We start from the raw sequence: 15,695 nt of genomic DNA on the forward strand, positions 1-15,695 counted from the left end.
TTTTGATGAAAAAAAAAAAAAACAAACAAACAAAAAAAAAAAATTACTTCCAGTCTTCACCAACTTCAATCTACCTAGAAACTGATGATATTGAAATATTTCCCTCCTCTCATTTGGCTCAGTGTATCAGGGTCAGAGGAAACTTTGCCAAACTGGTTTTTAGCTGAAGTTTCACATGATATTAAGGTTGATATAAGGTAATAAGGTTGATATTAAACTATGGATTGATATTGATTTCCTGTGGAAAAGTTTGTTAGTTTGTCCTCAAAAAAAGTTCATTTTCTTATATTTTATTTTTTATTTACTTTTAATAGTGTCACATAATAACTCTACCAAGTCAACAAGCTCCAAATGTCTTTGTGCCAGTAAAATGGGCATAGTGACATTGCTGATAGTGGTGTTCACATACTTTGCAGACAAGATTCAAGCTGAAGTGCATAGAGTTGGATATTATGAGTAAAGACCAACCAATTCACCTTGAAAGATTGTTATTCAGGTTTTTATTTGTCCTAAAACTGGATTATGTCATTAAAATTATGATGTAATATGAAACTCCCTCTAGAGAAGTGCAGAGACTGTGGATTTAGTGTTTAATAAAGTTATGATGTAGTGTAGTATCTTATTATACAAGTTGCCTTTTTTTAGACTTTACATTATTACCTTTTCTCAACAAAATCAGGAGTCTGTTTTTTAAAATTGCTTATTATTTAGATTCCTTTAAAAAATATTTAAATGTCAAACTCCTTAGAGACTAATTATGTAACAAAATGTCTCTCCTGTAATTGGACGGTTTTGAAAAATGGTTCATATTAAACCAGTTTATGGTTGTGGTTTTGCTTGTCACATGACAAGTCTCTGAATCTGAACGATTATGAAGAGTTCATTGTCAGCATTCAGTGGGAAAAGTCAGTTTGTTTGCTGTTTGATGAGTGGACCTACCTGATCCTCAGGACCACAAAGAATATGAAGTAAAGAAAGTTCCTTAAAAAAATTAAAGTATTTGCTTCTGTAAAAAGCCTTTTTTTATTATTAGTTTCATGCTCTTTTGTTATTAAAAGGTATGGAAACCATCACATATTGTAAAATGGAATCGTTCAATCAGATGTTATTTTGTTCCCAAACCTTAAATGTTAAAAAGCTATTCTGAGATGATTTTTGATTGCATTATGAGTTTCATAAATCACAGTGTTACGGATTGAGGGAGATGACGAGAGCAGGATCTAAGAGCAGCTACTTTAATGAAGATAAAACAAAATACTAAACAGGATGCAAAACAAAAGTAAAAAAATGGGACGGAAACCAGACCATGAACAGGCGACAAACACTTAGCAACTGACAAATGTAAAACAGACATCAGGGCAATATATACACAAGGATAACGAGGTAAATGAAACACAGGTGAAAAACAATGGGGAACAGCTGGAAGTGATCAGAGCAGGGGATTATGAGAAGCGTAGTCCGGGGGGGGGGGGACAGATGACAGAGGCAAAACACAGGGCAGACAACAGTGAATCATAACATAACCCCCCCTCCTTAATGGTCGGCTCCTGATGCCCAAGGAGGGCAGGAAGGGGAGGCAGGGCCAAGATGGAGCCGGAGAACAAAGAGTCCAGAGCAGAACAAGCTGGTCGTCAAAGGACCCAGGAGACCAGATCAGATCAGGCAGACGACCATGGGACTAAGGATCCAGGGCAGGTCAGGCAGATGACCAGGGGACCAAGGAAACCAGGGCAGACCAGGCAGATAACCAGGGGACCAAGGAAGCCAGGGCAGATCAGGCAGGCGACCAGGGAACCAAGGAAACCAGGGCAGATCAGGCGGATGACCAGGGGACCAAGGGAACCATGGCAGATCAGGCGAATGACCAGGGGACCAAGGGAACCATGGCAGATCAGGTAGACGACCAGGGAACCAAGTGAGCCAGAGCAGATCAGGTGGATGGCCAGGAGACCCAGGAGACCAGAGCAGATCAGGCAGACGGCCAGGAGATCCAGGAGACCAGAGAAGATCAGGCGGATGGCCATGAGACCAGGGAGACCACCTCAAGGTAGGGACTGGATCAGGAGGCCTGGTTGACGGCCACAGAGCTGAAACAGGGTCAAGAGGCCTGAGTGGTGACCACAGACTAGAGACTGGAGCCGTGGAAGTCTCTGAGGGCGGAGCCATGGAAGGCTCGAGGGGTGGGGCTGTGGGAAGCTTGAGGGGCAGAGCCATGGGAGGCTCAAGACAAAGAGTCCTGGATGACTGTGAAATGACCTCCGTGGTCGCGAATATGAGCAGAGTCTTGGGAGCGACGTCTGTGGTCATGGGCGTAGACAGAGACTCGGGAATGACCTCTGTGGTCATGAACATGGGCAGAGACTTGGAAACGACCTCCGTGGTCATGTACTTGGGCAGAGACTTGGAGACGACCTCTGTGGTCGTGAACATGGGCAGAGACTCGGAAACAACCTCCGTGGTCGCGAACATGGGCAGAGACTTGGAAACGACCTCCGTGGTCGTGGGCATGGGCAGAGACTCGGAAATGACCTCCGTGGTCATGTACTTGGGCAGAGACTCGGAAACGACCTCTGTGGTCGTGGGCATGGGCAGAGACTTAGGAACAGAAGTTTTTCTTCTCCTCCTCCTCCGGGAGGCTGAAGTTGGCAGCGCAGGCTCTCGATGGACGAGGCTGGCAACGCAGGCTCTGGGACAGACGAGGCTGGCAACGCAGGCTCTGGGACAGACGAGGCTGGCAACGCAGGCTCTGGGACGGACGAAGCTTCCAGCTCGCTGGCCGTGGCAGGCGTAGGCATTGACTCGTTGGCTGTGGCAGGCGTGGGCATAGACAATTTGTGAGGATGGGTCTTCGTGGCCCTACACACAGACATCAGTGGCGGATAATTCAACTCGGAGACCGGGGCCGTGAAGGGCTTCGAGACAGAGGCCGCGGAAGGCTTGGAGCAAGGAGTAGCAGAAGGCTGGGCTGTGACATGGTGTGGAGCAGACTCAGGCATGGCTGTGACATGGCGTGGAGTAGACTCAGGTGTGGGAGGCTTGGAAACCGTGTTCAGGGTAGAGAGAGGAGGATCCTCTGACTCGAGAGTTTCTAGAGTTAAACTCTCGTATTCCTCCCATGTATAGTCTCCTGTTGCCGGCAACTCCCTCCACTGGTGTGCGATGAGTCTGATTTGATACAGGGATTTCAGGTGGGAATCAGCAAATCCCGTGTATCTAGCAGCGGTGCTAAAAAGATGTGAATATTCTCTGACGGGTAAATTCGCTTGACTCAACTGAATAAAGTAAGCCGCTAGATAAAGATTGAGGGAGATGATGAGAGCAGGATTTAAGAGCAGCTACTTTAATGAAGATAAAACAAAATACTAAACAGGATGCAAAACAAAAGTAAACAAACGGGATAGAAACCGGAGCATGAACAGGTAACAAACACTTAACAATTGACAAAGGTAAAACAGACATCAGGGCAATATATACACAAGGATAACGAGGTAAATGAAACACAGGTGAGAAACAATGGGGAACAGCTGGAAGTGATCAGAGCAGAGGATTATGGGAAGTGTAGTCCGGGGGAGGGGGAACAGATGACAGAGGCAAAACACAGTGAATTGTAACACACAGTAATTTTCAGTTAATTAGTGGACCCTAGGCCCTTTTAGCATTCTTATGTACAGGAAAGTATCACTGTACTTTCACAATTCACAATACTAATCGCCACACTTTCATACAGTATATTCTAAAAATGTATATAATACATCCATGTGCTTTTATCTAAATATATATATATATATATATATATATATATATATATATATATATATATATATATATATATATATACATATATAGGGTTGGGAGGGTTACTTTTGGAATGAATTCCACTACAGATTACAGATTACATGCTGTAAAATGTCATTTGTAACGTATTTCGTTAGATTACTCAATGTCAGTAACGTATTCTAAATACTTTGGATTACTTCTGCAGCACTGGTAGATTTTTTCACTTGTTTTGACTATAAAAACTCTGTCAGTACAGTAAGACAAAATACACATGTTAAAAATACATTCTCTGAAAACCTAAATATCTTATGCAGTGTTGTTTCTAAAACAAGATAAATCTAATTGATCTTGTTTTAAGGATTTTTAGACATTTTTACAGGAAAACAATACAAAAATTATTATCAAGAATACGATTTTTGCCCTAATATCAAAGATCTTACTAGAAAAAAATTATTATCTAACGTGAATTTTCTTGAATTAAAAAATATGATTGTGTCTGGTAACAGCATGTAAAATGGCTAGTAATACCATTTTAGCTTAGCGTAAAGCTGACAGTTTACACAAGGTTTATTTTTATTTCTTCTGCTCCAAACTTACTTCAGACTTACTTCTCTGTCTGCTCGTATGAATGTAACATAGGAAAGTGTTTCACTGCTGTTCAAATGCACTTTGGATCGCATCATTTACACGTATAAATGTTTTCCATCTGAAAGGACTAAATATTAAATGAAAAAATGACAATAAAATGCAAAGTAACCTCTTCAGTAATCAAAATACTTTTTGAATGTAACTGTATTCTAATTACCAATGATTTAAATTGTAACTGTAGTGGAATACAGTTACTTATATTTTGTATTTCCACATTTTAGAATAATAGTAAAGTCATCAAAACTATGGAATAACATAAATGGAACAATGGGAATTATGTTTTGACTAAACAAAATACAAAATAAATCAAAACTGTGTTATATTTTAGCATCTTCAAAGTAGTCACCCTTTGCCTAGAATTTACAGAAATGTACTCTTGACATTTTCTCAACCAATTTCTTGAGGTATCACCCTGGGATGCTTTTTAAACAGTATTAAAGGAGTTCCCATCTATGTTGGGCACTTATTGGCTGCTTTTCTTTATTATTTGGTCCAAATCATCAATTTCAAAAACTTTTTTTTTATTATTAAATTTTAGTTTTATAATGAAATAAATGTATATGGTGGCACAATTATATTTTTGTCTACAAAACATTTAAGGATACGCCTTCAGCTCAAAAGATTTTTAAGATCATGAGAAACATTTCAGTCAAGTGTTTCAAAACTTTTGACCGGTAGTATATATATATATACACCAACAATCATGCCACAGTCCAAATCACTGAGATCAAATTTTTTCCCCATTCTGATGACTGATGTGAACATTAACTGAAGCTCCTGACCCGTATCTGCATGATTTTATGCACTGCTGCCACACGATTGGCTGATTTGATAATCACATGGATGATTGTTGGTGCCAGACGGGCTGGTTTGAGTATTTCTGTAACTGCTGATCTCCTGGGATTTTCACACACAACAGTCTCTAGAATTTACTCCGAATGGTGCCAAAAACAAAAAACATCCAGTGAGCAGCAGTTCTGTGGATGGAAATGCCTTGTTGATGAGAGAGGTCAATAGAGAATGGCCAGACTGGTTCGAACTGACAAAGTCTATGGTAACTCAGATAACCACTCTGTACAATTGTGGTGAGAAGAATAGCATCTCAGAATGTTGGCGCTGTTTTGGTGGCACGAGGGGGTGTTGATAGCGCTGTTGCTTACTTTACATGTCATGGGGCATACAAGGAAAAATAATAGACTGTTTAATTACGAGTTTTAGAGAATGCAAAAAACAAAAAACTAAACTTTTGTAACACACACAAAAATTTTTTGCTAACATAAGTGGACAGCAGGGGGAAAAAAAATTAATTAAAAAAAAAAAAAAAAACCTATGACATTACCCATTTAAAAGTGATTTAAAATCTATTTTACATATGTGATTGCCTTTATAAATATTTGTATAAAACATTATTCAAAATCTAAACTAAAGGCATCTTCACTCTTCTTTACTTTTTCACTGCTTTTAATGGTGAAAGAAAATATCCCCCACTCCATTAGACCACCAGCAGCATATTACATAAATATTACAGAAACACAAGCCAGTTTGGAGAATTTCCCTGTGCAATTGAATGACTTCAACAACTAGCCAATGAGAGTAAGGTGATTTTACTTTGTCATCAGTTTCTAGGAAGACTGAAGTTGGTCATTGAAAAATCAACAATCTGAAACCAAGGTTTTTACAAAGGCCTTACGTAAAAAATAAAAATAAAAAATGTAACATGAAAAAACATATTTTTGATACCGATTTGAAACGTTAAGTGTTAGATTTAAAGTGTCATAAAAATTTGACAATCTTTGGACCCAAATTGGACTATGGTATAAATGTATTTCAACAAACAACAAACTACTAAAAAACTTAAATATAATTTGCATTTATATTTCATAGTCAGATGTAATTTATAAATAAAAATGGTCTTTTAAAAGGTCTTTCTTGGACAAAGTTTGTTCTGCTCTGTTACCTGCAGTGGCACCCTCACAACCGTGGCTTATCTGGCTAGCTCGATGAGTTACTGGATTAAACTGTGATTCTTGGCATAAATAAAGAGGAAATTAAACATAAGAGAGTAACATATTAAAGCTCTCAAACCAAATTGCTGGCAGGCTATTCCAGCAGATATCCCAGATTTATCCCAAGTTCATTTTTTTCAGCTAACCAAGTTACTGCCCGAAGCAGTGAACATGTATCTACTTTTATGGAGCAGCCGCGGCTCATGTACATGGGCAGGTGGGGCAGTACCCCACCAAAATATGAAACCACTTGAGAACATAGATCCATTCTAGAAACCGCAAATAATGTAATGTATCAACACGTAAATATGTTCACAATGCAGACACATGTATTTAAAAGCAGGTCTTGTAAAATTTTCAATGTCATCATACAGCCGAAACCTCTTGATATGATAGCAACAAGCATGTGGGGCAGAGAATCTGCAGCCCACCATAACTAAACAGTGCCACTATTTTTTTCCATTGGAAATCTGTGGTCAAATATGGAACTGCAACAAGCCCAAAAGGATACACGTGCGCAGAAATTTGTCTGCCCCGCTTGCTGCTAAGTGTAATGCCAAGCCCAAGGTAACTATACTATTAATCCGCACCAGCAATATGGCAGATTGCGAACATGTCGAGCAACACAAATAAACGTGTGTATATCAGCATATTGTTTCTTTTGCAAATTCAAGACATATTGCCCGTCAAACAACTTTATTATATGACATGGTATGAAAAAAGCCTTGGCTGTGTGGTTACGCTGAACTGAATTACTTGTTTCCCATATCTATTTTTTAATACTTTTACAAGGGTATGGACATTCAAGTAGTGCCAACCTATAAATCTCCTCTAGAGACAGTGGTGGCTCCAGCAAATATTTTGTTGTGTGCTGGGGCATTGCCATCAGGGCAGTGATGCTAACACGATCAAGAGACTGACTTGGAAAGCCAGCTCAGTCCTGAGGATGAGTTTCATCCACAGGAGGCAGTGATTCAGAGAAAATCCTTCTGCCATTAGAAATATCTTCCCTCCATCATTTGTAACTTGTGGAGGCTTAAAGGAATCATTCACCCAAAAATGAAAACTCACCCTCAAGTTGTTCCTAACAGTATGACTTACTTTCTTCAGAGGAGATGTTTTGCAGAATGACAGCCTCAGGCACTATTCACTTTCATTGTATGGAGAGGAAAAAAAAAAAAAAGACTTGAAGATACTTCCCGTAAGTGAATAAAATAAGCAGCCAAAGGTTTTTAGTAACGCATTCTTTGGAAATTACTTAGTAGTGAAAATTTCAGTGCACTCTAAAAATTGACAATGGGACAACCATAAAAATGTCTCCCTGGGCAGTGTACTTACCAATGAAATAGAGAGCTGATCGAGACACACCCACACACTAATTGACAAAACAAGAGTGTTAACAATCAGGACAGGAATGGGAGACAAAGGACAAAGAGAATCTATATAATATTTCTAATCACTGAAACACGATCAGAACATAGACTACTATTCATTTCCAGATAAGTGGTACTGTTATTGCATAGGAAAAAGTATGTTTAGTGAAAGACTAAGCTTTTCATGTCGCCAAGCAACGCACCGACTGCAAAAGTAAATGAGTGGAGTGGTTACCTCACAAATAGCTCTGTTATCACTCAGCTCTAGGTTTTCTCGCTCCATTGCTTACTAGTGAGAGAAACCAAGCAATCTTGAGCAAGACATAAAAAATTAAATAAAATAAACTATTCCTTACTCCAAGCAAAGTCACAGCTCTTCACATCCACTCTTCACCACTCACAAACTCTGGTTTGGACCACAGCAAACGCAGACAAACAGAGTGATACAAACTGTAAATATCCCTATTAGAACGCCACTTGGCCAATCAATTTAGATGACCAGACCTACATGTTGTAGAATACATAATAGAGTACTGAGATATTTTTCCCCTTTTCACCACATCCATAAATCACCACACACTTTAACTGTGAAGCTTAGAAATATTTATTTGAAGCTTAAGTTTACATAAGAAACAACAATTGTTGTTGTTGAAGCATCAATTATTATGCAAGCATAATTGCTAGGATAATAAGGAAGAAAAATGCTAAATTAAAGAGCCCTGTTGGGGTCATTACAGTAACATCAATAGAAATTTGATAGACCCATGTCTTGATATATAAAAATAGGATTTTTTTTATATTAAACAAAAGGCCTATTAGTTTGCAGGCATTTACCTCTTCTAATCTGTCTTCAGAATACATATATTCATGTTTTTCAAATGATACCATACTAAGCATTATCAATCTATTTTGCTTCTGAGTAAATTAATCAGGAAATCCTGGAAATGAAGCAAGAGCAATAATCTACAAACATATTTCACACATTATTTACATAATCAGAAGTTTGTTTTCTTTATAATAGTTTTTAAGAACATCAATACCAATTACATAAAGATTCCAAAATGTGAGTTAAACACATGTATCAGAACTCATGCTGTTTTTGCATTCCCATTGTGTTTTCATTGTAAAAAAAAAAATAAAATAAAAAAAAAAAAAACAGGAGAAAAAAAACAAAAAACAGTTAAAAGGTGATTGTGTATTAAAGTTGTCATTAAGACTGACGCTTCTCCATCAATGATCCAAGCTTAATTCCCATTTAAACAGTTTGAGGATGTGCAAATTAACAATCATGTGGCTGAGTTTGAGAATTCAGTATTTCATTATTTATGATTGTTTTACATAATTCTTAAAAACAAAGAGCACATGTAAATATTTGTTACAGACAGATGAGAAAAATTTAACTGTTTTTTCAAAATGTTTCATTAAACCTAGCATCATTAATGTGGTACCAGGATCCTCCCTGTTAAAATAAAAAGTAAGTGTCAATAACAAATACAGGAAACAAATACATGTTTGACATACACGGATCAATATCACTCTGATTATTCTTGTATAAACTGACCTTTTGATTTCTTCTTGTAGTAAATGAGTCCAGCAGCTGCTATGACGATTCCCAGCACCAGTCCAGAGGCCCCGATAACAATCTTATTTCTCTCAGACTCGGGGAGAGAGGGATCTGTATGTGTGCAAACATCATTCTGTTATTACAGTATCAACTGTGTAAAATATTGAGCATGTCTGAGTGCAACAACAGGACCATTTACATATTTTCTATTATTTTCTACTTGTTCTTCTGCTTGTATGTCAAAATATGAAATGCAAAACAAAGAAATGTCTTATGTGGCAGTGAGTTAAGTTTTTTTTTCTCTTACCCCAGTCAACAATCATGGGTTTATTGAAGCTGGCGTGATCCACCATACAGGAGATCTTCTCTCCAGATTTAGGGGTGTATTCCAGGTGCGAGTGGATCTGATAGTACCAGTCCCCATTAGCCAACTCCTCAGTTGAGGTCACATCAGAGGTCACAGGTTTACCGTCTTTCAGCCAGGACACTGTGATTCTTTGTGGGTAGAAGCGGAACGCGCTGCACATCAACATGGCTTGATGTCCGCCGTGAGGCTGCTTTACTGAAGTGATCTTAACAGTTGGTTTCACTGAAACAAGAAGAGATGTCTTAATTACACCCTCTACAATACTTTTTTTGTCATCATATGTAACAATGTTACAAAATTTTTGGTCTGTGGAAAAGAGATTTCTATTAATTTGCTAGTGCAAACATAAAATAAATCAATCTGGAAGAATTAATCCGGTTTGGTTATTTTTTGCACAAGTTCTGACCTGGGTGTCATAATAATACTAAAGTTGCACACAGTAATTTATAGTTTATGTTGTACTGGCTGATATGACTGATCTTAGAATGACACCTATAAAGCAAAGGCTTTTGGTTATCAATGCCATTGTTGAAACGTCCTATTTGCAGCAAAGACATGATTGATTTATTCTGTGAGTGAATACACCCAATGACACAGAGAGGTTTGATAATTAGAATATTATTCATATTTATATTCTCATATCCATAACAGGCATATTATTTTAATATTGTAGAGTCCCAGCATGTGTTTAATGTTAAGTGTGAGCAAAGAGCCATTAGTTGTGAGTGTATCAGTGCATTATGGGTATACATGTCACAGTTCTGTGATCTCATCATCTGTGAAGAGTGTTGAGACAGAAATTATGTGCCTGTACATTTGAATTCTGTTTTGATCTCAATCATGACTTCACTGTATCATTACGATTAGCTGGTTTCTAAAGTAACCTGCCTCATGCAGAATAAATCTTTCAGTCACTCAACTAGTGAGAGTGAAATAAATAAATTGTTGGAATTTAAAAAGCAGGGTCAAGAGGATTCATGTAAGTGTTGAGCTGTTCTAACAAGCCATAATTCAGTTATATGAACTAAAGGAATTCAAGTAAATTGGAGCTGGAGTGAATGCCACACCTTTTGGACTTGTTACTGTTACTTGCTGCATATTTTATCATGTTCATTTTTCCTAATATAATGTTGAACTTCATCAGTTCATAAAATTATTTCAGTAAACTATTTATTCACAGCAGTGATTTTGATATAAGCGCATAATGTTGACATGAATCACGGTCAAACAATTTCAAAATACACAACACTGAGAAATACTGATTTTACTTTGTAATCAAGATATCATTAAACTAGTAATTTTAACACACTTATTAACAAGTTTAGACATTTAGCATTTGTTCTCCTCTCACTGTTCAGGCTTCAATCTTCACCACACCATTACAAACTCTTCTGAATCTCTAAATAATATTAAACATCAAACACTAACTATTCTCGCACAAAAACACATAAATAACACTTTTATTTCTAAATGTATTCTCCCCCTGTATCCTCACTTACATCATGCTGTGACTGCAGATCTGTTTCGTGTTTCATTTTAAACATGTTTTTATCATAAACTTTCACTTCTTTCGTGTAAAATGTTCGTGATATAAATACTGAGTACACATTTAAATGTTATTCTGTAGTAATTATGAGGTTATGATATATTTCTGTCACAGTTTCAGTTGAGAGTGTTGAGTTACTCACCAGTTTTATCACGGACAGATGAGTCAAAGATTTGAGCATTATGTCTGCAGAATCTGTCCACCTCAGCTCTCATTTGCTGCATGAAGTCGGGATTATTATTCCAGTATTCTGCATTTCTCACTCCATAATCAGTATACCCCACAAACTTCCCCACAGTGCTGTTGAACTCTGTGTACTTATCTTTATTGAATAAATAAGCACTGATGTACACCATGTCACTGTAATCACGGGTGCTGTAGATGCATCTGCCCAACGAACCTCCGAAATACGCATCCTCTGAAATATAATGAACAAAATGACGGATGTGTCAGATGCGTTTATATCAACAATACAATGTTTGTGATGGATTATTCATACTACTATAAATAATAATCATTATACTAATAGTGAATGTGTCATATCTAAGTACTCACCTCCTCCAGTAAAAACAGAGAGCATCAATATAAGAAGAAAACACAAGAGATTTGACTTTAACATCTTCTCTCACTCTGAACTCTCAACTGAAGTAGACGCTGATAACACTTACTTAATGAGATGAACGTTCAACATAACTGACCAATCAGACACTGCAAACACAAGCGTCATCTGTTACTAGGCAGAATACTGCTTTCATTTGACAAAATCACTGTCCAATGATCAGTTTGAATGGTTGTCCAATTTAAATAATGGACTGTGTTTTTTATTTTTTTTTTATTTAATTTATATATTTTTATTTATTCTGTACATTCCAATTTAGATAGCTCATAAATTCCCTCATATTGGACAAACTACATTACCTTTTTAAAACATGTTTTAAATTTGGTTGCTTTTAAAAAACAAGATTGCATGCAGCAGATTTAAACTTTCTTTCTTAGAATATATTTTTGAGAGCACAAGCTACACAATCTTGATTATTTACATCCAAGCATTTAGTTTCAATTACATGCTTTAATTTTGGTGGAAATATAAGAAGTTTCCTCTTAAATTACTTATAATAATAATAATAATAATAATAATAATAATAAACAGAACAGAATCAGCTTTATTGCTTACACATACAAGGAATTTGTCTTGGTGACAGAAGCTTCCAGGGCACAAACAATACAACAACAATACAGAGATAATAATATACAATAGAATAAAAATAAAAAGTGAATAGAAAATAAAGTACATATAGAAATACATAATAAGACTATATATATATATATATATATATATGTACAAATACAAATCTGTTATATACAGATGCAATTTATTCACATTATCAAATTTTGCTCTAAAAATGTCACAAAATCTATTTTCAAATTAAATCGCATTGATATGTTGTAGTTTTGTGTTTTATGCTGTTTAAAACATAAATGACAAGGACTAATTTTATTTCTATAAAATAAAGCGATATCCTAAAAATGTTATATGTGACCCTGTTACTTTCTAATACTGATGGTTTTAAGGCTGTGACTGCATGATCATGTTGTCAATGCTATTTTCTTGATATGAAAGGATCATTACATGCCTGCAAATGACCTTCTCTTTCATTGTTGCTTTAACAGCAGTTTTTAATTATCATTTGAACAGGAACTCAGATGTTAAATCACCGCTATAAAATATTCAGTTGTTCTGCAATACTTTATTGCTTTTGTCTGTCTTTCTTTTATCCTTTAACACATCTTTCTCTGTTTGTGAGTCATTCACTTTGTTCAGTGCCATCTGATAAGGCTTTGAAACTATTTTGAAATAGGACAGTTGTATATATAATTCAATACAAACCAATTTATTAGTGAATTTACAACAGAGTTAAATATTTATTTGTAATCAATGTCACACAATATGTAAGACAATGGAAAAACGAATACAATTTTAATATATTACAATAATGACAGGATAATTTCAATGTTCTTATTCTACCTTATTTTCAAGCATAACAAAATTGTAATACAATAATTTTGTGAGAAAAAGAGGGTGCTTGTGTGTAATGACATTTCAAAGATCATGCAGCAATGAATAAGACAGAAAAACTCAGATTATTAAAAAATGTAAAGTCTAATCTTGAAAAATTACTTATGACAAATTGCAACTTGGATATATTAGTGACACAGTGGATGTAAGCATGTATGGAGTTACATAGAAAGCACATACAGTATAATGGTTCACTGCAACATTTCTAGTACTATGGAGTAATATTAATGCCGGTACATTCAGGTTTATGCTTTTATTTGTATCTTTAACATCTAGAATGTTGTCTGTCATCTGAAAAATTGAGAATTAAAAAACAAAATGAAGCGCAGGATAACGCACTGTTGCCAATTTAAACAGTCTTTGTTTACAGAATGATTTACAGTGTAATCTCAATGTCTTTTTAAAGCGTTCATATGGGGGTTTTCAGTTGCAGTTGTTTCCTTTAATGAGAAAGAAAGTCCCAACAGCGACTCCCAGCAGCCCAAGAGTCAGACCCACTCCACAGAAAACCGCTGGACCAACACTGGGAAGAGCAACGTCAACTTCTGGGAAACAAATAAACACAGAATACTTTAGATGCATGAATGTGATAACAGCTGACCAGATGCATTTTAACAGGAATGTGTAAGATTTTATTGTAATGTATCCTTAATTCCTGGTGTCTTTAGAGTGACTGATGCTTTTGTAACACTGCTCTGATTTGTTTCAAGAAATGATTGCTGTTGTTTGAACACATCAAAACTGTCTACAGAAAACAAATGGAAAAAGAAGTGCATTTAATCTATATGAAACTGCACACTCACCCCATGTTTTGGTCTGAGGTTGATCCTTGAGGGACATGTGATTCACAGTGCAGCTGTAAATGTCTCCTTCCATAGGAGTCATCGTCAAAGTGGAGAAGATGTTGTATGTGCCATCTTTATTTGGGCGATACTGACTCAGACTGGCCTCTGTTACAATCTCATTGTTCTTAGTCCATGAGATATTGAGGTAGGGAGGGTAGAATCCAGTCACATGACAGATGAGGTTGTTCTCCACACGCAGCACAACATCATTTTCAGCATAGATGGAAGTCTGGGGGGGGTCTATGAACACAGAGAGATGCTGCAGTGCTATTCTGTATCAGTACAACTAAACTTCTCCATTACATGTTTTTTCATACATACAGAAAAAAATAAAATAAATGTCAAGGCCACATTCCTTTGAATAACCATATTTTGATGACAATGGTGGCTACATTGCAACAGCTATCACACAGAGTAAAGTGAAACAGAAATAAATCTTTAAATATTCAAACAGAGCTCCATTCAATTCATGCCTTACCCATTTGCTGTGGTGGATTTTTGTAAGCTTTAATGCAGATGTCTAAGTTTCCTTTTAGAATTTGTTGGTTAGTAACAGACTGCTCATAAAATCCAGGAGCCTGCATGGGATCTGAAAAGTCTGGCAATGAATATACTTCTTGTTTTCTAGCAAAGTCTGAATGGACAATCTCCTCTCCATCAAATCCAATCATATCCTCTTGCTGAGGAGTGTTAGAGACTACAATTAGCTCAAAATCTTCATGTACAACTGAAACAAAAGAATTACCAATATACAGTTCATCATTGTGAAAAGAACAACAGAATAAAAGATTTACTGCATATCAGTGATATTACAATGTTTTACATTTTACTATAATTTCAAACCATTTAAACATTATTTATGTAACAATTTATATAACATATTATGAAATGTTCAGTGGGTCTACTTATAACCAACTTATGATGATTGTTATTATTTACTGAATGATTACCCAATATTTACATTGTGATATAAATGTCAAACCCTCTAGACAGTCAGGAATGAAAACTGTGTCATGATTAATTATAAATATTTACAGTCATTTATACATTTCATTTAAAGATCAAACAAAATTCATTTTTTAACATTTCTTGCATAGTGTTTATAAGGTCATTCACTGGTAAAACAGTAAATCTTCACTTACCATTGACCTCAGAAGAAACAAGCACAGTAAATGTGAGAATGAGGACATACAGCTCCATCTTTCTCAATGCTCTGTGAAACAAACTAAAGTGAGTGAAGTGAACAGTGACACAAGTCTATAACTTTACTTGTAACCTGTTGAACAGCCTCATAATCATCTCAACCAATCAGAATTTACCCCTCACTCTGACACTCCTGTATCTTAGTAACTTTTGTCCCGTTTCACACTTAGATTGGCAAGCAGATTTTCCAATAGCAGAAAAACATTTTCTTAAACTTATTTCAGAAACATGTAACATATTTCTAAAACTACAAAATCAAGACTACAGACTAAAAAATTAGGACAAAAAT

General features: G+C 36.2%; 2 protein-coding genes across 2 annotated transcripts; both read right to left on the bottom strand.

The window, feature by feature from the left end:
• Positions 1–8,390: 8,390 nt before the first annotated feature.
• Positions 8,391–11,979, bottom strand: LOC127424558 (H-2 class II histocompatibility antigen, E-S beta chain-like). Its single transcript, XM_051669910.1, has 5 exons — positions 11,837–11,979; positions 11,424–11,699; positions 9,676–9,957; positions 9,366–9,479; positions 8,391–9,263 (listed from the first exon to the last, which is right to left on the bottom strand). The coding sequence occupies exons 1-5, from the start codon at positions 11,898–11,900 to the stop codon at positions 9,241–9,243; spliced, it is 759 nt and encodes a 252-aa protein (XP_051525870.1). The 5' UTR covers positions 11,901–11,979; the 3' UTR covers positions 8,391–9,240.
• A 1,793-nt stretch (positions 11,980–13,772) lies between these two features.
• LOC127424562 (HLA class II histocompatibility antigen, DP alpha 1 chain-like) lies at positions 13,773–15,479 on the bottom strand. The gene is made up of 4 exons (XM_051669916.1): positions 15,346–15,479; positions 14,682–14,930; positions 14,162–14,443; positions 13,773–13,903 (listed from the first exon to the last, which is right to left on the bottom strand). The coding sequence occupies exons 1-4, from the start codon at positions 15,401–15,403 to the stop codon at positions 13,782–13,784; spliced, it is 711 nt and encodes a 236-aa protein (XP_051525876.1). The 5' UTR covers positions 15,404–15,479; the 3' UTR covers positions 13,773–13,781.
• Positions 15,480–15,695: the final 216 nt, after the last annotated feature.

This window comes from Myxocyprinus asiaticus, chromosome 33, assembly GCF_019703515.2.
Source record: "Myxocyprinus asiaticus isolate MX2 ecotype Aquarium Trade chromosome 33, UBuf_Myxa_2, whole genome shotgun sequence".
Taxonomy (NCBI): domain Eukaryota; kingdom Metazoa; phylum Chordata; class Actinopteri; order Cypriniformes; family Catostomidae; genus Myxocyprinus; species Myxocyprinus asiaticus.

Excerpts from the sequence above, each read along its gene's own strand:
- LOC127424558 (XM_051669910.1), bottom strand. The coding sequence starts at position 11,900 with ATGTTAAAGTCAAATCTCTTGTGTTTTCTTCTTATATTGATGCTCTCT. Across the intron at positions 9,958-11,423 it reads ATCTGTCCGTGATAAAACTG|TGAAACCAACTGTTAAGATC; the intron begins GTGAGTAACTCA and ends TTCTTGTTTCAG. Across the intron at positions 9,264-9,365 it reads CTACAAGAAGAAATCAAAAG|GGAGGATCCTGGTACCACAT; the intron begins GTCAGTTTATAC and ends TTATTTTAACAG.
- LOC127424562 (XM_051669916.1), bottom strand. The coding sequence starts at position 15,403 with ATGGAGCTGTATGTCCTCATTCTCACATTTACTGTGCTTGTTTCTTCT. Across the intron at positions 14,931-15,345 it reads TGTTTCTTCTGAGGTCAATG|TTGTACATGAAGATTTTGAG; the intron begins GTAAGTGAAGAT and ends CTTTTGTTTCAG. Across the intron at positions 14,444-14,681 it reads AAATCCACCACAGCAAATGG|ACCCCCCCCAGACTTCCATC; the intron begins GTAAGGCATGAA and ends CTGTGTTCATAG.